Here is a 23,975-nt window from a genome sequence, read left to right on the forward strand (position 1 = left end):
TCACCCCCAGGGACGGTGCGTACCTTCACAGAGATGAACCCTGTAAAATTATTTCCACATTGTAGGAGTCCCTCCTTAACCCAATAGCCTCTAATTTGACCTATGCCACTCAATCCCATTGGGAGAGCTATATAGGTGTTATGTAAAAACGAGGATTGGGAGGAGGTACTGGACTCCTGTAAAAAGGTCTCGCCCAAAGTCTCATATTGCCTTAACCAAATTTATATTATGCACTGTGCATCTCTCACCTAAAACACGTCTAGCACGTTTTGGACCCGATCATAGCCCTCAATGCTTTATATCCCCGGGCACACTTTGGAATCTAATCTGGCACTGTCCACGTGTGCGAAGTTTCTGGGCCCAGGTGATCCCGTTTCTGCATGATTGCATGGGATACCCTGTATCCCTAGATCCTAAACCCTGTTTACTGGGATTTCTCCCTGAACTAGACACGATAAACACCTAACTACATTCCTACACAAAACCTTTATTTAGTGCCAGGAAATTGGTTGCCTGCCACTGGATGCAGGCACTCCCCTCCTTACACTGGAGGAATGGATTGTAGATATTAATAACACTCTTCCTCTTAAGAAGATAATATAAGTTAATAGAGGTTGCCCTACAAAATATAACAAAGTTTGGGACCATTGCATGCAAATGTCAGACACCTGTTCTTAAAGACACAAAGACTTTACATTGCTTCAAACAGAAGTTGTTTACTTACATTTTAATGTTGTAATTACCTATATGTGTGTATGCCTGGAATATATACTTTTGAGATAATGGGGAAGAAATGGCTCTGTCATACAGAGATATGTTTAACCTTAAAGGAGAAGTACAGCCAAAGCTCATTTAGCCTTTTCTTCTCTTGTGGATCACAGCAGTGCAGTTCACGCTAAAGCACTCTGTCGGCTGACGTCTCAGAGCCGGTCCAGGCTGGGGAAAGATCGCAACAATATGGTTGGGATCCACCCAGGTGCCAGGACTGGCACCTGGCTCAGCCTCAAAGCGATTCGCTGAGAGCCTGAGCCAGTCGCTCCAGCCTTCTCCCTTGGCAGAGCAGAGAGCCACTGACTGAGTCACCAGCTCTCTGCTTATGGAGCACTGAGAACTGAGTGACCAGCAATGTCTGATCACTCAGTTCTCAGTCTTGGAGCCGGCGGGGGACCGATGCTGCATCCACCTAGGTAAGTATTATTTCTAAAAGAAAAAAAAAAAAAAAAAAAAGCCAAACTTCTTTAAGTGCTGCCAATAAAAGGGATGCCTAGAGCAGAGAAACATTTTTTCTTTCATCATTTTTCATCGAAATTGTGTGTGTGTGTGTGTATATATTTATATTATTTCATATAATATATATTATTTATTTCAGTAATTCAATTCAAAAAGTCAAACTCATATTTTATATAGATGTGTTACACACAGAGTGATATATTTCAAGCAGATCTTTCTTTTAATTTTGATGACTATGGCTTACAGCTAGTGAAAACCCAAAATTCTGTATCTCAGAAAATTAGAATATTACATAAGACCAATTAAAAAAAAAAAAATTAATACAGAAATTTTGGCTTACTAAAAAGCATGTCCATGTACAGTATAGTATGCACTCAATACTTGGTCGGGGCTCCTTTTGCAAGAATTACTGTATCAATGTGGTGTGGCATGGAGGCGATCAGCCTGTGGCACTGCTGAGGTGTTATGGAAGCCCAGGTTGCTTTGATAGCGGCCTTCAGCTCGTCTGCATTGTTGGGTCTGATGTCTCATCTTCCTCTTGACAATACCCCACAGATTCTCTATGGGGTTTAGGTCAGGCGAGTTTTCTGGCCAATCAAGCACAGTGATATCATGATCATTAAACCAGGTACTGGTACTACTTTTGGCAGTGTGGGGAGGTGCCAAGTCCTGCTGGAAAATGAAATCAGCATGTCCATAAAGCTGGTCAGCAGAGGGAAGCATGAAGCGCTCTAGTATTTCCTGGTAGAGGGCTGGGCTGACTTTGGACTTGATAAAACACAGTGGACCAATACCAGCACATGACACGGCCCCCCAAATCATCACTGACTGTAGAAACTTCACACTGGACCTCATGCAACTTGGATTCTTTGCCTCTCCACTCTTCCTCCAGACTCTGAGAACCTTGACTTCCAAATGAAATGCAAAATTTTCCACAGTCAGTAATTATTTGTCATCTGCCGGTGTTGGTCCACTTTGTTTTATCAAGTCCAAAGTCAGTGCAGCCATCTATCAGGAAATTTTAGAGCACTTCATGCTTCCCTCTGCTGACTAGCTGGTTTAATGATCATGGTATCACTGTGCACGATTGGCCAGCAAGCTCACCCGACCTAAACCCCATAGAGAATCTGTGGGGTATTGTCAAGAGGAAGTTGAGAGACACCAGACCCAACAATGCAGACGTTCTGAAGGCCGCTATACTTGCATACTTTTCAGTAAGCCAACATTTCTGTATTAAAAATCTTTTTTTTTTGGTCTTATGTAATATTGTAATTTTCGGAGATACTGAATTTTGGGTTTTCACTAGTTGTAAGCCATAATCAAAAAAATAAATATAACACTCTGTGTGCAACACATCTATATAATATAGGAGTTTCACTTTTTGAATTGAATTACTGAAAAAAATTGACTTTTTGATGATATTCAAATTTTCTGAGATGCACCTGTATATATTCTGAATTAGAGAGGTTATCCCCTTGCTTTGGTGTAATCACTGTGCTGCCAGCCACAATTTTGTGTTCATATTACACCATAGCGCAGGTTTTTTTAAAATTTTTATCAATCACAGCTTTTCCCTCGGCTTCCTCCTCGATTATTTGCAAGGGACTTCCATTCAGCTTTACCTTGAATCCTTCATCCGAGTTAACATTTCTTCCATACAAGAGCTTTAAACAAAATGGCTTCTCCAAGGTCCAGAGGGAACACTGATGCGGCTGCGAAAAAAAAAAACCAAACGACCATCAGTGAACCCCAAAGGACTGTTCTGATCACATCTGTAAATTAACACAAAGCTGATGTAGATCTTTACCTTTTTAGAAGGTAGTGGAGGGGGTTTGTGCCGGCTTCTGGGGCAAAGGATTGTGGGATCTCCCTGCTTGTCCGGTAACGTGGAAGTAATGGTGACGAGGGTAAGGTGAGCGGTCCAGTTAGTCTTCAAACACTGGCTGATGTACTGAAAAACAGCAGAACATTTAGCAGGTTGCATAGAACTGGGCTAGTAAAGCAGAAGAGTGCAGATACTTACTTTGAACTGGCAGAGAGGGTAGTTGCCGTAGATGTATTCCAACACGCCGTTTATCTGAAGGGTGTACTCTTCAGCGCCCACCGGACAGTGCTGACCAGATACTTTGGACTTTTTCCGTAATGCCATTCGGATGACGGAGATGGGGAGGTCTCGGGGAGAGACTTGTAGGGTGAAAGTTTCCTGCAGACAAAAAGGAAGGGGTATGAGAGGCTAGATTTTGTAACTTTGATAACAATATTCGCCATTTAAAGAAGCATACTGGGTGAAATCCCTGATAAATCAAACCTTCTTGCAATGGCAGCTTGAGTGGGATTTGCAGGGTTTGTAGTGATAAGGGGGGATTTAAATAAATAAGAGTGACAAGCCTGGGCAATTCAAACTCGTCTAACTCCGGGTATCAGAAAAACAAGCAGTTGTAGCATACCTCACCCCCCCCCCCCTCCCCTGGCTTCACCACAACCAGGACCTCAATGAACAACTGCTTGAATATAAAAAAACAAAAAGAAAACAGCTTTGATGAGGTGGGGGGGGGGGGGGGGGAGTTAGCCACCCCCTTTCTGACAGGTGGAATCCCTTGGACATGAAGACCCTGCTGTTCTAAAGCTCAGGCTATTTATGTGCTTCTCAGCCACCTTTTGGGCCCACCTCCCCAGGGTTTGGCTGCAGCACCATAAATATTCATGCTGCCTATTTGACTTGCTCCACTCCGTGTTCTATAAATCTCCAGAAGGCAGGGGAAAACAATCAAACCTGTTACCTGTGAAACCCAGAACAGCGAAAAGAAACCCCCCACCCTGACAGGTGTATCCCTTGGACATGAATACCCTGCTGTTCTAAAGTTTAATCTATTTATGTACTTCTCAGTCACCTTCTGGGCACACCTCCCCAGGGATTGGCTGCAGCACCATAAATATTCACGCTGCCCATTCGGCTTGCTCCACTTCCTATGTTCTAGAAATCTCCAGAAGGCAGCGGAAAACAATCAAACCTGTTACCTGTGAAACCCAGAACAGCGAAAAGAAACCCCCACCCTGACAGGTGGTATCCCTTGGACATGAAGACCCTGCTGTTCTAAAGTTTAATCTATTTATGTACTTCTCAGTCACACCTCCCCAGGGATTGGCTGCAGCACCATAAATATTCACGCTGCCCATTCGACTTGCTCCACTTCCTATGTTCTAGAAATCTCCAGAAGGAAGGGGAAAACAATCAAACCTGCAACCTGTGAAACCCAGCCAGAAAAAAATCACCAACTGCTCCACTGATTACAGAGCAGCCAAAAAGAACTAAAATTTACTGAACATCCTAGCAACCTAACTAGGAGGGTGCTACACAAGGTTTGGCTCCCTGTGGAATGAAGTAGAAGGCACGTATTAGCCTGAATAGGTTATGGAGTCTTTGAAAATGGCCTTCCACATCTGTCCTAAAATATGGAGCCACATTATATCTTTCAGACCGCCGTTTCTGGCTTGTTAGCCCCGTTAGTCCAATTTATGTAAACACTCCTATGACACAGGAAAAATACTAAAGTGAATGATTATAACTAGTGATCGACCGATATCGGTTTTTCGTTGCCGATACCGATATTATGGCCATTGAATATCAGTATCGGCCGATATTTTCGTACATTTAAAAAAAAAAAAAAATTTTTTTTTTTTTTTTTTAGCACTTGACAGGAACTCTTGTGGAGGGATCTGGGGGTCTAAAAGACCCCAAACCCCTCCTCTGCACTTAAAAGCATTCAAAATGCCAAGCTTGGCTGTTTTAAATGCTGTCATTTTTTTGAATCTGGCGCCAAGTACCCGGAAATGATGTAATGACATCATTCCCGGGTTTTTACATGGAGACCCGATCAAAGCCGAATGCGGCTTTGATCGGGTCTTCGGCGGCCGTGCAGGCTGGTTGCCCGGGTCTCCCAGTGGGACGGGAGACCCGAGCGAGCCGTTAAAGGCAGCGGGAGGCGAACGTCCCCTCCCGCTCCTTGTAATGACAGCCGAGCGGCCTCTCAGCCACATCGGTTGTCATTACAAGACAGCCGGCCGTTGGCTATGGACGCCGGTACCGGGTGATGCATCTAGCTGCAGCCATCACTCCGGTACAAGCACTTTCCAAAATATCAGGAATATCGGTCACCTTGGTGGCTGATTCCGACATATCAGGGAAAGTGCATATCGGCCCCCTATATATCGGCTTTGCCGCTAATCGGTCGATCCCTAATTATAACTATGGTAGGAATACGGTATTGCCCGATCCTTTTTGAACAAGTCATATTTTAAAAACTTAAAATGCCCTCGAACTTCCCCCAGTAAAAGAAGGGAATCAGAAGCAGAACATGTACCAGAACACACATCTTACCTCGCTATTTTCAAATTTTACGTTGATCATGATGGTCTTGCTGGAGAAAGGCTTGCTGAACAGGGTGGTGGATGGCTCCAGCTGCAGAGGGAAATTGGATTCCATCCACCTCTCCCAGCTCATGTGCTGGCGCTGCGATGCCACCTGCTCACAGAACTGGCGCATTTTGGTGCGGAAATCGTTAACTTCGGTGTCATTCAATGAGTCGAAATCATGGAGACCTGAGAGAATAAAAAAGGAACGGGAGTACAGTAAAGGCCCATGCGCCCAGGGGGAGGGGTGTAAGTGAGATGCAGAAAGCCTGTAAAAGAGCCGAATCCTGCACAACCCTAAACCCTGCAGTTGGTCTGTAATGCACTCTTCAACACTGCACTCTGTACATAGTGTTCCCCTTAATTTTTCCCTCTGTATGCAGTGCACCCCTGAACACTGCACTCTGTACATAGTGTACCCCTTAATTTTTCCCTCTGTATGCAGCGCACCCCTGAACACTGCACTCTGTACATAGTGTACCCCTTAATTTTTCCCTCTGTATGCAGCGCACCCCTGAACGCTGCACTCTGTACACCGGGCAGAACTTTTCAACCAGGGTGGTCAGACACCCTGGGGTGCCCCCCTGAGGTTTCCTCAGGGGTGCCTTAGCAAAATGCCTAAAAATGTATCAAAAATTGTATACAAGCCAGCAGGTAAATAAAGCCTGCCTTTTACTTACTGGCATCCTAGCAACCAATGATGTCATCAGTTAATAAGAAGGGTGTCTGCCCCCACAGCATCCTTGTTTGACCCTCCTGTGCCCCTCTCCCTCAGCACTGGGGTGACATTAGCTGACAGATGCAGAGAAATTGAGGGAGAAGAGAAACATTGGTGTACGAGTCAGTTTTTTACATTTTAGAATGGCTGTCCATAATTTTAAAGGGTGCCTTGACTGAAAAAAGGTTGAGAAACACTGACATAGGGCACCCTTGAAACTTCATTCTGTACATAGTGTACCTCCGAACCCTGCACTCTATATGTAGCGCTTAACTCCCTCCTGTTATTTACTGCCCCTTTAAGATCCTCCCACTGTTAATGCAGTTTGGCCACACCCAGTTTTCGATGCAGTTCGTCGTGGGGGTGGGGCAGAGGGGAGATCCTGCACCTATTCTTTCAGAAAAAAAGCCCTGGATAAATTATTATAGTCTTACAAATACAACTGGCACTTTGAGGACAACCATAATGCTGATGAAGCCCGCAGTGAAATTTGAATTGCCACCCCTGTGTTAGAGGATAATCTATACAATGAAAGCACAGCAACCAGTAGGGAGGTTCCTGTGGGGGCATCCTGTGTGAAAGTATTTGAAAGAAGAATTACCATTGATCAGCTAGCCACTAAAGCTAATAGGAAGAATTTGGCTACTACATCTACACAGATAGATCTCATTTCAAGCACATGCATACATTTCATCCATTAACCACTTCAGGACCAGGCCTATTTCTGACATTTGTTGTTTACAAGTTTAAATCATTATTTATTTTAGAAAATTATATAGAACCCTATATATATATATATATATATATATATATATATATATATATATATATATATATATATATATATATATATATATATATATATTTTTTTTTTTAGCAGAGAGCCCAGAGAATAAAATGGAGATCATTACAATCCTTTATGACACACCGTATTTGGGAAGAAATACACTTTAATAAAAAAAAAAAAAGAAAAAAACGTAAAGTTAGCCCAATTTTTTTGTAGAATGTGAAAGATGAAGCCACGCAAAATAAATTGATACCCAACATATCATGCTTTAAAATTGCGCACGCTCGTGGATTGGCGACAAACTACGGTACTTAAAAATCTCCATAGGCGACGCTTTAAAAATGTTTAAAGGTTACCAGTTTGGAGTTACAGAGGAGGTCTAGTGCTAGAATTATTGCTCTCAGTCTAACAATAGTGGCGATACCTCACATGTGTGGTGTGAACACCGTTTACATATGTGGGCGCGGCTTGCGTATTCGTTCGCTTCTGTGCGTGAACTCCGTGGAAACAGGAACTTTCTTTTTTTTTCTTTTTTCTTTTACTTTTTATTTTTACACTGTCCCTTTATGTTATGATCAATTTTATTCCTATTACAAGGAATGTAAACATCCCTTAATAAAAAAAAAGGCAGGACAGGGCCTCTTTAAAGAGGTTGTAAACCCACTTTTTGTTTACATTTACCTATAGGTAAGCCTATATTAAGTCTTACCTATAGGTGCTATAAATATCTCCTAAACTTGCACCGTAGGAGATCTTTACAATGCATGTAGCCGATGACATCATCGGCACATGCGCTCTGAAGGAACGGCCACCCGTGCCGTTCCTTCAGAACCCTATGCCGTGAATGGCGGCTCCCGCGTGCATGCGCGGGAGTGATGTAATCGCGCCTCCGGTGAATCAGATGGCCGGAGGCCACGAACAAGGAAGCAGGGAGGCCGTACATGTCGGCCGCCATGTTGCCGAGTGGGCGACACTGCAGGGGCTTCGTTTTTAGGTAAGTATTTCATAATGAGCTAGTATGTGATGCATACTAGCTCATTATGCCTTTGTCTTTACAGGTTTTCTTTTTCTCGTTTTTTTTTATGTGCATTAACTTCCTCTTTAATGCAAGATCTGGGATCAAAAAGACCTCATCTCTCATAAAAGCAAAAAAAAAAAAAAAAAGTAATTTTACATTTGTCTAAAAAAAAAAAAAAAATGGGCCCTTTAAGGCTGTTAGGCGAAAGTGACGTTTGACGTCGCTCCAGTCCTCCAAGAGCATAGAGTTGAGTGGGGGCCATCTTGCCCCTCACTCGACTTCCTACCCATCACTTTACAGGTTTGTTTCCGCCGCTGCTGACGGCCCCGGTAAGCGGGGGGAAATGACCGGGAAGTGGCAGGGGCACCTCTTCCGCTGCCCATAACAGTGATCACGTGGCGAAACCGCTGCCGGGACCACTTTTATGTGATTGATGATCGCCCACTGTATAACAAAATACAGGGCTATGGCAGCTAGCTGCTGCCATAACCATGGTATAGAATGTCAAAATAATGACGTATATCTACAGTGGGTGGTCCAGAAGTGGTTAAAATGGTATTAAAAAGTAAAACAAAGTTGAAAAGCCACTGACAGATGGAGTTTTTATAACAGAAAATACCCCAGTGGTCTCTTCTGTAATACAGGTCTCACATGACTTGTCAACGGTAAAGTAATTTGCAGCACAGACCCCCTTCATAGCACCCATTCTGTGCTGAAGTGACTCCCCCAGCACATGCACTGCAGTGACTTCATCGCAGCCCGGCCATTCAAGCGGCCAGATACAGCGTACTTGGAAGGAAGACTTGGCAAAGGTGGAAGCCCCCAGGACCAGTCGGAGCGGAAATAGCACAGCACTGGTCTGTTAGTCAAGTTAATTTGCCATAATTTGCGAATATGTGGCGCATACTAGCACATTATGGCATAGACCTCCTGGGGGGCACAAAAAAAAAAAAAAATTAGAGTTTAATATCGCTTGAAAGTCCCCTCCACTTCCATGCTCACCTTTGTTAATGAGTAGACTGATTTGGGAGTTCAGAAGCTTCTCGGCCCGGTCACCCTCCCTGGCCACGAGCCTCAGGACCGGTAAGAAAGGCTGAATGTCGCAAAGTCGCCTCTGTTCATCTTCCAGCTCTTGCTGCTCTGCTGTCTGGTTGACGCAGGTAAAGACGTAGGAGGACGGGGACCCCAGCGTGTGGAACAACGGCTCCTGCTGCGCCTGCTCCCATAGTAACTGCAGACAGAACCAAAATGGGACAGGGGAACAAATTTATACAGTGACAGGGAAATAAAATATGGTTACACCGATCATCAGTTCAAAAGATAAAAGCAGTAGGAAGAGAACTAAAAGTAAACTCTGTGTCTTTATAGCCTTTTTAGGCTTTAAAACCACAGAGGGTATATTTAATAGGAAAGCGCAACAAGAAACTGCTGAGTGAAGCAAGTGACATCAGCCAAAAAGATTTCAGATTACACCTGCCAGCCACTCCCACAAAGCTGTTTCTGCCACTCCCATGAGGAACTTTGCAGTTGTGTGTATGCTACATCGCGAACAATCCATCCAAGGAGGAATGGCCATGGCAGCTGACTTGCCTGTTATTACTTCTCTCACCCATCATGCATAAATTGGCATTACCCATCATGCCTCTGGATGTGTTTTATGTCATAAAACTGAACTGTAGGACATTCCACAGGAATGATATTAGATATAAATGAGGCAAGTGTTAAAAACTGAACACCAGACGGATATAAAAAAAAAAACATACCGGTGAATGGAGTTATGTATTTATTATAAAAACCTGAAATAAAATTGCAATTTTTAAATAAAACTCATCACTTGATTTTAGCCTCCTGTGCAGCAGCACTCAGGCTGGGAGAGGGACTGGAAGCCCTAGTAGCCAATCAGTTGTGTTGGTCATGATGACCTCTTTAGTAGACTGCTGCTCTTTTACTGACCAGTCACAGGCTGGGGGAGGGAGGTGACCACATGGGTCTAGATGGAACATACAGATTGGAGAAGAGGGTAGAGTAGTGACCTCATCAGTCTACTGCTGCTCTTTTACTGACCACTTACAGCCTGGGGGAGATAAGTGACCACATGTGCCTAGATGGAACATACAAATTTGAGAAAAGGGCAGAGTGATGACCTCATCAGTCCACTGCTGCTCTTTTACTGACCAGTCACAGGCTGGGTGAGAGTAGTGACCTCATCAGTCCAATGCAGCTTTTTTACTGACCAGTTGCAAGCTGGGGGAAGAGAGGTGACCACATGGTCCTAGATGTAACAAACAAATTGGAGAAAGGGGCAGAGTAGTGACCTCATCAGTCCACTGCAGCTTTTTTACTGACCACTTACAGCCTGGGGGAGGGAGGTGACCACACGGGTCTAGATGGAACATACAGATTGGAGAAGAGGGTAGAGTGATGACCTCATCAGTCCACTGCTGCTCTTTTACTGACCAGTCACAGGCTGGGTGAGAGTAGTGACCTCATCAGTCCACTGTAGCTTTTTTACTGACCAGTGACAGGCTGGGGAAGAGAGGTGGTCACATGTGCCTAGATGGAACATACAAATTGGAGAAAGGGGCAGAGTAGTGACCTCATCAGTCCACTGCAGCTTTTTTACTGACCACTTACAGCCTGGGGGAGGGAGGTGACCACACGGGTCTAGATGGAACATACAGATTGGAGAAGAGGGCAGAGTGATGACCTCTTCAGTTCACTGCTGCTCTTTTACTGACCAGTCACAGGCTGGGGAAGAGAGGTAGTCACATGGGTCTAGATGGAACATACAGATTGGAGAAAGGGGCAGAGTAGTGACCTCTTCAGCCCACTGCTGCTCTTTTACTGACCACTTACAGCCTGGGGGAGAGAGGTGACCACATGTGCCTAGAAGATGGAACATACAAATTGGAGAAAGGGGCAGAGTGATGACCTCATCAGTCCACTGCTGCTCTTTTACTGACCAGTCACAGGCTGAGGAGAATAGTGACCTCTTCTGTCCACTGCAGCTTTTTTACTGACCAGTCACAGGCTGGGGGAGGGAGGTGACCTAGCTGTGTTGCTTAACTACAACAGAGAAACATCAGGTCAAGGGGCTGGCTGTGCTTCCTGGCAGGGTATTGTAAATTTCAGAATTGTGTGTGGATATACTAATTCTTTGGCAGATAACACGACTCTTGTATATGAATTCTAATACGGAATATGTATTTAGTTGTTTGCCTTATGTTCAGCTTCAACTAAAAGATTTGTAGCGCAACCTGTTTTTAAACTTCCAATTTTGTCTTGAATTGCCAATTTCAGATTCTAAGATGCAAAGGATCAGCAGTTTTTTCAGAAGGCCCCTAACTTAGACTGCAACCATCAAGTGAATAATATCAAAAGATCAGGTTGGCTCACTTACCTTCTTAATGTTTCCAAGACTGGCATTGCACGGCACTGGGAACCTGAGGTAAATGCCAGAGGGGAGCAGGAAGTCCACCAAGATTTTTTTATTCTCCTCCTTGGCCCAGAAGTCCACTGGGCAGTAAACTCCGGGCGGCATCCTGCCCTCTGGCTACCGCCCCTCCAGCCCTGCAAAGACACAGCATAAAGGTTATGTACCAAACTTGTTCCTGTCCCAATTCCTGGTCAGCAAGAGCACATGACTATTTCCCTGCAGAACACATGCCCACAAAACCCAACATCCATCACACTACTGCCCACATAAAAAAAAAAAAATCTTATCACTTTGCCCATACACACACGCGTGCGCACGCACATGCACACGCAGAGGTTAGGAAGACTTCCAGTAATAATGTTAGTTGTGGGAGGGCAGTCCAGCCATTGACCTATGCCAAAAAAATCCATATTAAATATTAGAGCATGCCAGGTCTCCAGGGAGCTTTTGGCATTTGAAAAGGGTATTTGGGTGTCTGAACTTTCTCAGGACTCTCATTCTGCAAGGCATTTCTAGTGGGAAGTTAATGTGGACACAAATTATAACTTAGTGTCATTAAATCCACATCATTAAAAACTAATCGATAAATATTACATGCAGTTCAGACATTCAGGCCCTATGGGATTTGTTTTTATTCTGCAAAAAACCTGGTTGATCCTGCTGTCCTTTTTCTCCCCCTCCTGTCCATGTCCCCACTGCAGTTGGGGATTTTGCAGAGCAGTGTTGGCATCTTTGCACATGCTGTTTTCAGTGAGTTTCTATGCTGACCATCTCCTCCCTATCACATTTGAGCAGCCCATGTGACTATAGAGTCACACATGTGGGTGTATACACAGTGGTAAATGACAGTCTGACCCCTCCCTCCTCCTCCATGCCCACCAACCAGCTAAACACAATGGGGGCAGGATATTATAGCTTGATTGATGGAGGCCTCACCTCCCTACTATTCTAAGACACAGGCTGGAGGGGCGTGACACAGACTGACTGGCAGAAATCTGCCCATACCATTTAATTTCCAAAAAATATGAACATATTTCAATTCAAATATATGCTTGTATGACAATTTAAAACAATTTTTATGTATGTATATATAAATCCTTTCCAGAAGTTGACAGGCATGGAGGGAGAGACAACAGATAAGAGGATAACAGAGGCGAGTAAACTGACCACGGTATCATGGATCAGCAGCCATGATTACCGTGATCAGCATAGTAAGGGGGGCACAGCAACAGGCAGGTTCAATCGAGTATTTTACAGCAGAGGGGGCCAAATGACGCCGCACAAGCACTATGTTGTATATCCCGCTTTAAAAAGGGACAGGATCTTTTTTTTCTTTTAGGGTTACAGATGCAAAGTTTTTTTTTTTTTTTTTGCAATGTGCCTTTATTTCTACAGTAAAATAGGCTAACCTTGGTCTCCCAATAATGTAATCATTAGTTATTATTACTAGGACTGCTTTGGTCAAACTCATCCTTAGTTCCCTAAATAGGGATTCAATGACCCATGTAAAGGCTCGAAAAATCGGGCGAACATTATTCGTCCAAAGAATTTTGGTACGATTTTCGTATAGTGTGTACACAACTTTCTACAGAAGATTCAGAATTTTCTTCGCGAAAATTCTCGAAGGGACTAACTCCAAAATTTTTCTCGTACGGGAAAAAACAAACTATTTTCCTTTAATGTGTACCTTTTTCGTACAAATGTTTGTACAAGAAAAATCAGAAAAGAAAGACTGCGCATGATCAGAAACAATAAACAATAAAAAAGCCTTTGCCGTACGAGAATTTTCATACCAATTTTCGTAAGAAAATTCTTTCAGCGGTTCCAATTTGCTGTGAAAAAACGAGGAAAACCGGACAAAAAACGAGGAAAACCGGACAATCGTTCGCCCGATTTTCTTATAGTGTGTACCCCACTTAAGTGTGCAGCCAGTGTAGTCGGAATGCATGATCTGTATACTTCAGTCGTTTTCAAAAAAGAATCGGTTGCAAATTGCAGTTTTCCAATCGAACCCGGGTAAAGGTTCAGGGGGGTACATAATAAAAACAAAAAAAACAAAAAAAAAAAGGAAGGACACCTAGAATATTGAGCAGTAATCACAGCTGCATCTTCTGTTGATAGCCTAAATGTGTATGCACCTGTTTGTAAAAGTTCCAGCCTAAATGTGTATGCACCTGTTTGTAGAAGTTCCAGCCTAAAGGCCCGTACACACGTACCGATCGTCGGCATACAAACGTCGGTGGACGAAGGATCTGCCGATTGTACGCGTGTTAGTATGGTGCCTCCGACAGATGTCTGCGCACAATCCGCGGACAAAAGTCTTTCGTGCAAACATGAAAATATTTGTATGCCGACACCAGAACGGACGATTGTTCGCCTGTCAGTACACAATTCGGCCGACAGACCGCAGATTTGCAAGACTGGGCATGCTCAGAAAATAGAAAACACAGGGAAAGTTAACCATTACATGACATCACTTCTGCAGTCGGCGGACAAAATTCTTGTGCTGTCCTTGTGCTGTCTTTGCACTTTTCAGCAGACACCGACATCCCGGGGAGAAAAGAGGAACATTTGTAAGCCGACCATCGGTACGTGTGTACGGGGCTTAAATGTGTATGCACCTGTCTGTAGAAGTTCCAGCCTAAATGTGTATGTACCTGTCTGTAGAAGTTCCAGCCTAAATCTGTATGCACCTGTCTGTAGAAGTTCCAGCCTAAATCTGTATGCACCTGTCTGTAGAAGTTCCAATCTGGCATTCAGTGTAGCTACCAGATGGATGTACATAGCTCAGGTTTTTGAGATACTCTACGCGGGTAATGTTTGCCCTTTAGGTTAATATACTTAATGCTGATGTACATTCCCATCCAACAGAACTAATGGGCCATCACAAGCAGGATCTACGCATTAACACACCCTTTCTTAACCTTCTTTCGCATTGAGGAACCCTTTAACATTCCGGCCTCAGGGAACCCCTACCAGTAATTACTATATATACGAATCACAGTACATTAGCATGCTGGTCATTAGGAAGAAGGCTCCCTACATTTGTGGTTAGGAAGAAATCACCCCTTGCAGATAGCAGAAAAGATCACCGATGTAAGCAGGGCTTTTTTTTTTTAGCGGGAAAACTGGGGAATGCAGTTCTGGTACATCCAGCACTGAATGTATATGCCAAGGGTGCTGGGGGATCTATTGATGTTGGCTGCTGGGGACTCTAATAATCTATTGTTTCTGGGGGGTCAATTATTGAGGGGAGCGATCTTCTGTTGAGGGAGGGGTCTATTGTTGCTGGCTACTGGAAGATCTATTGTTGCTGGGGTGGATCTATTGTTGCTGGGGAGATCTAATGTTGCTGTAAGGCAAGGGTGTCAAACTCAATTTTATTGCAGGCCGCATCAGAAGTATGGTTACCCTCAAAGGGCTGGTTGTATCTGGGGAGAGCTACGTCCAGAGGGCTGGTTCAGGACTATGCTATGTGCAGAGTTTAGGAGTGCGCTACGTACAGAAAGCAGGGTCCAGGAGTATAGAGTGCAGTGTTCAGGAGTGTGCTGTGTACAGAGTGCAGGGTTTAGGGGTGTACTGTACACAGTTTGCAACCCCACCCCCCCTACAAAGCTTCCTCCCATCTCTTAACCTACCTGGCCCAGCTCTAGTACCTACTTGTGTAGGTGGCTCTACTACCCGTGTATTTGCCGGAAGATCGTTCTCTCTCTTAGAGTCTGGGAATCTGTCCCTCTGTCCCCACCGCGAGTGCATGAAGAAAGCGGTCAGATTCAGGAACTGCTGAGGGCAAAGCTGTCCCTTGTAAACACAGAAATGCTTCTGTGTTTACAAGTGACAGCAGGGAGCAGGAGCAGGGGATGAGAGCTGGAGGTGACGAAATGAAGTTACGCCCATGTTCAGACTGCAAAACTTGGTGTGAGGGCCACATGACAAGGCCTGGAGGGCCACATTTGCCCCACGGGCCTAGTGTTTGACATATGTGCTGTAAGGAATCTATTGTTGCAGGGGAGATTTACTGTTGCTGGGGGGGGGGGGTCTACTGTGGCTCTGATGGATCTATTGCCGTTGGCTGTAGGGGGAAAACTATTGCCGTTGGCTGTAGGGGGAAGACTATTGCCGTTGGCTGTAGGGGGAAGACTATTGCCGTTGGCTGTAGGGGGAAGACTATTGCCGTTGGCTGTAGGGGGAAGACTATTGCCGTTGGCTGTAGGGGGAAGACTATTGCCGTTGGCTGTAGGGGGAAGACTATTGCCGTTGGCTGTAGGGGGAAGACTATTGCCGTTGGCTGTAGGGGGAAGACTATTGCCGTTGGCTGTAGGGGGAAGACTATTGCCGTTGGCTGTAGGGGGAAAACTATTGCCGTTGGCTGTAGGGGGAAAACTATTGCCGTTGGCTGTAGGGGGAAACTATTGCCGTTGGCTGTAGGGGGAAACTATTGCCGCTGGCTGTAGGGGGGAAACTATTGCCGTTGGCTGTAGGGGGAAACTATTGCCGTTGGCTGTAGGGGGAAACTATTGCCGTTGGCTGTAGGGGAACTTTGATTAGCAAATTTCATACAAACTACTTTGCACCAAAAAAATAATATTTTTCTGTACTCTCTTGTTAAAGGGTGGAAACAAAGGTGGTGATTAGAGGGAGGAGACACGGGGCGACTCAGAAAGGGAGGGGGGGGGGACCTGCATCAATTTTCTGAGAAAAAAAATAAAAAATACATGGATGCAAGTGAAATTGCTTATTGGTCAAGGAACCCCCAGCAACCTCTGGAGGAACCCTAGGATTCCATGGAACCTTGGTTGAAAGTCTTCATTAATATATAGAAATTGTCAATGTAATCCAGCTTTCGCAAGTCTTCTGAAGGCTCAAACATTTATTTTCCACGATATGGCATTTATTTACAGCCGTGGATGTTTTAGAGGAATGAACTGGTCAGACCTGTTCAGATTGAGTGTCAAAGGGGTAAATTCCTGATGAAAAATGAAACCTTCTGCTGGAACGTGAAACTGCAATTCTTGTAACTGTCAATTCTTAGAAGGATTGTCAGTCTAGAGGAGCTGCATTCCTGAACTGTGGGTTTGCCGGTGGTTTGAAAAAGCCAGCACATTGACCACCATGCTGGCTTCAGTGGGTTCTTAGTCACTGAACCAGTTCAGGTATGCAGCAAGGAAATTCAGATGAAGTCATTGTCCTTCCTCTGCATGCCTTCAAGTCAGAAACTCCACAAGTATTACAGGCCAGAAGACAGCAGGAGAGTCAGGAGGAGGTCAGAAATGACGGGTTTTTTTAGGGCTAAACCAAGGTCTCCAGCCCTGAAATACGAATGCTAAACAAGCTGGATCAACAAATCCCAAAAAGTCAAACCTCAACCTAACTCCTAATTCAACTCTGAACCTCAGCGTAACCTCCTACCTTAAAGTATTGACAAACACACATCGTAAAAACTATCAATGAATGGTGTATTACATGCTGTTCATACTCCGTCACTATGAAATTTGTTTTCTGTTTTCTGCAAAAAAATGGATTTTTGTAAAATCTTACCGTAAAATCCTTTTCTCTTAGCTCATCGACAGACGTAGTCCTCGGTGATACACCACCTTCGGGTTATGTTACCTCCGCAGGAGCAGGACTAGACAGGAAATTAAAAAGCTCTGGCCACACCCTAGGGGCAGTCCCAGAGGGTATATCCTCTCTCTCTCTGCCTCAGCAAATCAGTTATGTGAAAAAGCAGTGCTTAGAGAATTTAACCCAACCCAACTCCAAAACAGAGGGGCGGGGACTACGTCTGTCGATGAGCTAAGAGAAAAGGATTTTACGGTAAGATTTTACAAAAATCCATTTTTCTCTAGCGCTCATCGACAGACGTAGTCCTCGGTGATACACCACCTTCGGGACGTCCCAGAGCAGTATCACAACTGAGGGGTGGGAAAATGGAAATCAAATCCCAATCTAGAAGGCCCAACCGGTGCCAACTAGAAGTTTACAATGCTCATCCTTAATGATGAGACTTAACAAAAAAATTTTTCAAACAGAAAAAAACCCTCGAGGTAGACCACCGGTCTCCTCAAATTGCGGCCTGCAAAACCTTGCGGCCAAATGAGGCATCCGCCGATGCCGTCACATCAATTTTATAGAATTTAGTAAAGGTATGTACCGACGACCAAGTGGCCGCCTTACATACCTGGACCACTGACGCCTGATGGCGAAAGGCCCAGGAAGTACTGAGCGCTCGAGTGGAGTGCGCCCTAACAGGGAACGGAGGACTCTGACCCTTAATAGAATAAGCCTGTACCACCGTTAGTCTAATCCATTTGGCAATGGTCGCGGCAGATGCAGGCAAACCCTTTCTGGGCCCATCCGTGATCACAAAAAGTGAATCCGTCCTACGGAATGATTCCGTAGCTTTCAGGTATACCCTGATTGCCCGAACCACATCCAAGGAATGCAACGCATGTTCCCGATGATGCTTGGGCTGAGGACACAAGGAAGGTAGTACAATATCTTCATTCAGATGAAAATCTGAAACCACCTTAGGAAGAAAAGATGGCTTAGGATGAAGTACTACCTTATCCCTATGAATCACTAGGTATGGGGACTGGCATGATAATGCAGCCAGTTCTGACACCCTGCGAGCAGAAGTAATAGCCACCAAGAAGACCACCTTCTGGGATAAAGTAAGCAAGGGAATCTCCCTGATGTTTTCAAAGGGAGGTTTCTGTAGAACCGACAAAACCAAATTAAGATCCCAGGGCGGTAAGGGCGCGCGGACTGGAGGAGCCAGGTGCCGCACCCCCTGGATGAAATTCCGCACCAAGGATTTGGTAGCTAAAGGTTTCTGAAAGAAGATTGCTAATGCTGAAACTTGACCCTTGATGGTGCTCAAGGCTAGCTTCTGCTCAACCCCTTGTTGCAAAAAGGCCAATATTCGAGACACCGAATAGGTACGTGGAGGAAATCCTAAAGATTCGCACCACGCAATATAAGTCTTCCATGTGTGATAATAGACTTTGCTGGAAGTCGCTTTCCTTGCTTTAATAAGGGTAGGAATGACAGAAGTAGACAAACCTCTGTCCTTCAGTACTTGGGTCTCAATGGCCAGGCCATTAAAACCAGCGACTGTAAAGCACGAAGGTAAATAGGTCCTTGAGACTACAGACACTCCCTGAGACGAAGTTCCCACGGAACGTCTGCGACTAACCTGTCCAAGTCGGCCAGGCCGGCTTGAAGAGGCCAGCCTAGAATTTCTAGGACCACTGGCGCTGATTGGATCTGAACCAGGCGTCCCTAGAGGTATCTGGCCCCGACCATCCGAGAAAGTCTGGTCGTTTTCTGTTCCCACACATTTATCAGATACCTGATAGTTATCAGGCAAGGTGATCTTTTCTGGTTGAACCTCAGGGACCGAAGTCACCCGACTAGAGGCTACTTGGCCTATCTGGTCAATCAGATCCGATTCCTGTGAGGTATCGGGACTAATCTTAGGAAAAGGTAAAGGAAAAGATCTATACAGGGAACGGTAACTACCGCTTCCTGTACTTAAATGTTGGAAGGGAAGAATCGCACCGGTAGTAGTGGTTGATGCTCGATCTAATGTCCTGAATACCGGTGAAAACGTCCCCCCACCCTGAAATTGGGTGGGGGCGCACCTTCAGGCTGTGTACTCCTTTACTTCGGGTTTGGCTGGGTTGGTCCTCTGCTTGTCCGACCAGCCCTTCTTGAACCCTCCTGGAGGAGTCTTGCCTTTCCCGGAAGTACCAGCCGGGCGTCCTTTATGGGCGGTAAAGAAAGGTCCTCGCTTGTTGCGAGGTTCCTTAGCTTTTGCAGCCTGTGGTAAAAAAGTACTCTTGCCCCCGGTGGCATCCTTAATGATTTCATCTAGGTTGGCTCCAAATAGACGATTCCCCTGGAAAGGGAGATTGGTCAAAGTCTTTTTGGAACCTAGGTCAGCTGACCAGCATTTTAACCACAGCACACGTCTGAGGATCACTGCTAACTTAGATGCATGCCCTAACAAGGGAGTAGTGTCCAAGGCTGCGTCACAGATAAACCGTAGCCCTTGTATAATCTGTTCTATCAAATCAGATGTCTCCTGGGGAATATCTTTTCCCCTAAGATCTTGGCGTACCATCTTCGCCCATTCTGTAAGTGTCTGGGAAACTAGACCAATAACAATTACTGGTCTAAATGCTGACCCTATCAGAGAAAAGATAGTGCGGGACTCCGCTTCTATCTTTCGATCCACCGGATCCTTAAAGGACGAAGTGTCCTCCACTGGAATAACCGTGGCTTTATTCAGCCTGGAAATAGGCGGATCCACGACTGGTGGTACCGTCCATTTCTTAATGATGGATTCCTCAAACGGATAGCGTCTAGCAATACGCTTGGAAATAGTAAAGGTACGTTTAGAATGTTCCTATTCTCCTTTAATCTGATTTCCAAAACATTTAGGTACAGGAAAAGCCTTCGCCGTCTTGATGGGCTTATTAGTCCCAAAAGGCCTCTCTGTTTCAGTTGCCTCTGCCGGTAAAGCCTCAAGTTTTAAGGTTTCTTGCACTGCCACAACTAGTGCGTCCACCAATGCTTCTTCCTGAATTATAGCAGGAGAAGAAGCGTCCTCCTCACTGTCTGAGGGGGCTTTACCTGGGATAGCAGCCCTTGCAGAGGAACCTGCAACTGCAGTGACCATCTCTGAATCAGAGTCAGAGGTGTCAGATAGTATAGGGGTAGGCGGGGGTCGCTTCCTTGACCCCCGTCCCTGACAGGCCGCCTCCACCCGAGCCACCATAGACTCCAAAATTGCTGTAAATGACTCTATACTCTGTACACCGGCGGGTCCCGAGGCCCCCTCGAGGGAAACAGGTGGGGGAATCTGTGTGGCAGGGTCCATAATAACTCCAGTTACTTCCTGGATGATATAATTCAAAGTAAAGAAAAACTTTTTTTTTTTTTTTTTTGACCCTCAGCGCCACAAAAAAACCCTTAGTGTTACCTGCTAGGGATCCCTATCGATCGAGAGAGAGAGAGATAGACCCCCAGGCTCACCACTTGATGTTCAGAGTTGAACTGCAACAGCTTACAGCGCTGTCTTAGACAAACAGGAAGTCTTTTGGCTGGCTGCCCAGGAAGAAAGGAGGCGGCTCCGCCCCTCTGTACGCCTTCCGGCGCCTCCCCCAAGCTCCACGAGGTGTAGAATCACCTAAAACATGGCCGCCCCCATGCTGGAGACACGAGGCTACGCCAAAATGGCGGCTCGTGCGATCCAGCAAAAAAAATGGCGGCGGCCTGTGCTGACTAGCGGTGTGCTGCAGGCACACAACACTCTCTCTGCATGGGGATATGGCGTGTTTGGCGGTACCGGCCCTGGCGGACCGCATGGCCGTTCGGGAGGCCTGCTATTAGCTGGAGATCTGACTTGGAAGGCAGTCTACATGTCCATGGCTTCTGACTGGTAGGTAGCTTATACTTAACCCATAAGATTCCCAGAATGCCACAGATTACATCTTTAAAACATGTATACAATAGATTGTTAGCTCCCAAACCAAGCCTCCTGGCTTTTGCACACATAAAATCACACTCAAAGTAGGAGGATTTGTGACATGTTATAGGATAGAAAGAAACTCTTTCTTACCATACAGAGAGGGGCCCGCGTTCACCACAAAACCCGTCAGGGAAAACAGGGGGAACATACTACTCACCATACCGGAACCAGGCGGGCACCAACTCCTGACAGTACCCCTCTCCACCGGGGCGGGAGGGCTGTCGACCGATACAGACGCCGTGACTCATGGTCTTTGGCGTTTCAGCGAGACGTTTAACTCGCGGGTTCAGTCCTTTAATGGGACTTTGTCGCGGCCGACTCAGCGCGGAGCTATGGCCTGCACGCGCTCGTAGGCTGAACTGGGGTGACCACCGGATCTCAACATCCAGCCCGTCGCCCAGTTCAGCTTTCTTGCTTGAAGATCTCACAGGAACACTGGAGAAAAAAAGCTGTCCAAAAATCCTTTTAGAAAAAAATTTCTTGCCAGGACCTAAGATCCCAGCAAGGTATCTAGGTCCTTACTCCTAACTAGACAGAAAATAACTGATTTGCTGAGGCAGAGAGAGAGAGGATATACCCTCTGGGACTGCCCCTAGGGTGTGGCCAGAGCTTTTTAATTTCCTGTCTAGTCCTGCTCCTGCGGAGGTAACATAACCCGAAGGTGGTGTATCACCGAGGACTACGTCTGTCGATGAGCGCTAGAGAAAACCTGGTTGATCCTGCTGATCCCTCTCTCTCTCTCGCCATCTCCACCTTTTGTTCCATGTCACCTATGTAGTTGCATAGCTGCCAACATTCGATAAAAAAATTTTAGGGACACTTTTTCCAGAAAGGCAGTGTAGGCAGAGTCGTAAGTTAATAAGGGGCAGGGCATGCATTTTGCGGGCGTGGCTAGAGTGGTGGTGTTTTGTTGTGGCGTGCAAAGAGGGCTGCAGCAAAATGTGGGCATGGCTCAAATTAAGCCAAATAGTGGGTGTGGCTTAAAGGGGGTGTGGTAAATGGAGTCTAAGATTTTCTTGGGTCTCTTCTCCCCCCATGCATTTTTGCTCTACACCCCAAAATCTCAAAAAACAAATAAAACACATACATCAACTTATCTCAAAAAAGTTTAATACAAACAAGGAACTGGTCCACACTCACTGATTGGTTAATAGAGATTACTGCAGTTAGTACAAGAGATGGTTAGAGACTGCAGACATAGTACAGAGACTGCAGGCGTACTACAGGAGAGGTTCAGAGACTGCAGACATAGTACAGAGACTGCAAGCCTACAACAGGAGAGGGTCAGAGACTGCAGGCGTAGTACAAGACTGGGTCGGAGACTGCTGGCGTAGTACAGGAGAGGGTCAGAGACTGCAGACCTACTAAAAGAGAAGGCCAGAGACTGCAGGTGTAGTACAGGAGAAGGTCGGCTGCTTTGGGCCCCACAAAAATTACTGGGCCTAGGCCAGCTGCCCCTTTTCCCTCCATGTTAAAGACGGCCCTGGCCCTTATAGGTTTACAACTACATACCATAATTTGGCAAACTATAGCTTGCGGGACCTGGCTGATACAGGACGGAATTAGTTCTCCTCTATAAGTCTCCCAATGGTCCTTGAAATCCTGTGTTTCATTTGAGCCTTGCTGAGATCTGAGACAATGTGACCCACACAGTACAGACCCCTCAGTGGTAGAAGCCCCCCCTCCGATTACAGACCCCTCAGTAGTAGAAGCTCCCCTCCCAGTACAGACCCCTCAGTAGTAGAAGCCCCCCTCCCAGTACAGATCCCTCAATAGTAAAAGCCCCCCAATTTTCAGACTGGAGAAGATCAGCATCATCGAGACTACGTGCGTCAAACACAAGACTCCTGCGCCGAATCCGACCCAACAGGCCATATTTAGCCCTCGCACCATGGCTTTTTCTCAGCTGGAACGTGGAGGAACTCCATTCCGCCACCTCCAGCTCTCACTCTCCACTGTCACTTGTAAACACAGAAGTCTTCTTTACAAGGACAATTTTCACCTCGGCGGCTCTCATAGATCCCTGTGACCCAATGCAACTTAGGTGTACCGCTCCGGCTCTGTTTGAGTGGGGTGTATAAATCCTCGAGCATTCACCTCGAGTGCTGGCGCAGGATGGATCTCGTCCCAGCTCCTGCTGTGACTCGGGAAAAAAAAGGGATCCCCATGACTAAGCTCCGAGGGGCGGAGTGAAACATGTTGGGGACGTGGCCTGGCTGGAGTCCAGGCTGAGGTTGCCACTCTTACACCGATTCTAGGGACTAAAACGGACATGCGGTTACAGGGATTTCCCCTTTTTTTGTTCCGAGTCTCTAATGCCTCGTTTCCACTGAGCGGAACGGTTCGGGTCGGTACAGTTTGGAAGGGTTAGAATGGTCCGGTCTATTCAGGTGAGCGTTTCCACTGCAAGTCGGGCCACCAGGGACCATGCGGGGTTTACACCAAATGAGGTGTTTGTTTTGCTCTTTCATTTGACGTGAGCATTGAGGTTTTCCTGTCCGCCAATCAGTGGAATCTATCGTGTGACGCCAGTAGCTCCACCCTAACCGTACCGTACCATTTCCTATGGCCCTACATCTGAAGCAGGACCAGGAATGGTGCGGTTTGGTTTGGTTTGGTTGTATGGGCCACTTTCATAAAGGAAACACTCAAATTAGCGTACCGTACCAAACCGACCCGAACCGATCCGCTCAGTGGAAACGAGGCATTAGATCCCAGCTGGCCCTGAACTCACAGCAGGGGCAAAGAAGATGCAGGTGCAGTGTGGGATAGGGGAATCCCTTGGTAAGCTGCACTGTGAACCCCATCTGTACCCGGATACACAGATGCTGACCAATGATC

General features: G+C 45.9%; 1 protein-coding gene across 1 annotated transcript in view; it reads right to left on the reverse strand.

The window, feature by feature from the left end:
* Nucleotides 1-23,975, reverse strand: part of PIK3CD (phosphatidylinositol-4,5-bisphosphate 3-kinase catalytic subunit delta) — a 122,818-nt gene that overhangs the window by 32,891 nt on the left and 65,952 nt on the right. Inside the window, exons 2-7 of the mRNA XM_082274508.1 lie at nt 11,564-11,733; nt 9,166-9,394; nt 5,609-5,829; nt 3,254-3,433; nt 3,038-3,181; nt 2,853-2,942 (exon numbers count right to left, since the gene is read on the reverse strand). Of these exons, the coding sequence (XP_082130634.1) occupies nt 2,853-2,942; nt 3,038-3,181; nt 3,254-3,433; nt 5,609-5,829; nt 9,166-9,394; nt 11,564-11,704 (1,005 nt within the window). The 5' untranslated portion in view covers nt 11,705-11,733. The remainder of the gene's footprint in view (nt 1-2,852; nt 2,943-3,037; nt 3,182-3,253; nt 3,434-5,608; nt 5,830-9,165; nt 9,395-11,563; nt 11,734-23,975) is intronic.

This window comes from Pelophylax lessonae (assembly GCF_965119305.1).
Source record: "Pelophylax lessonae genome assembly, chromosome: 12".
Lineage (NCBI taxonomy): Eukaryota > Metazoa > Chordata > Amphibia > Anura > Ranidae > Pelophylax > Pelophylax lessonae.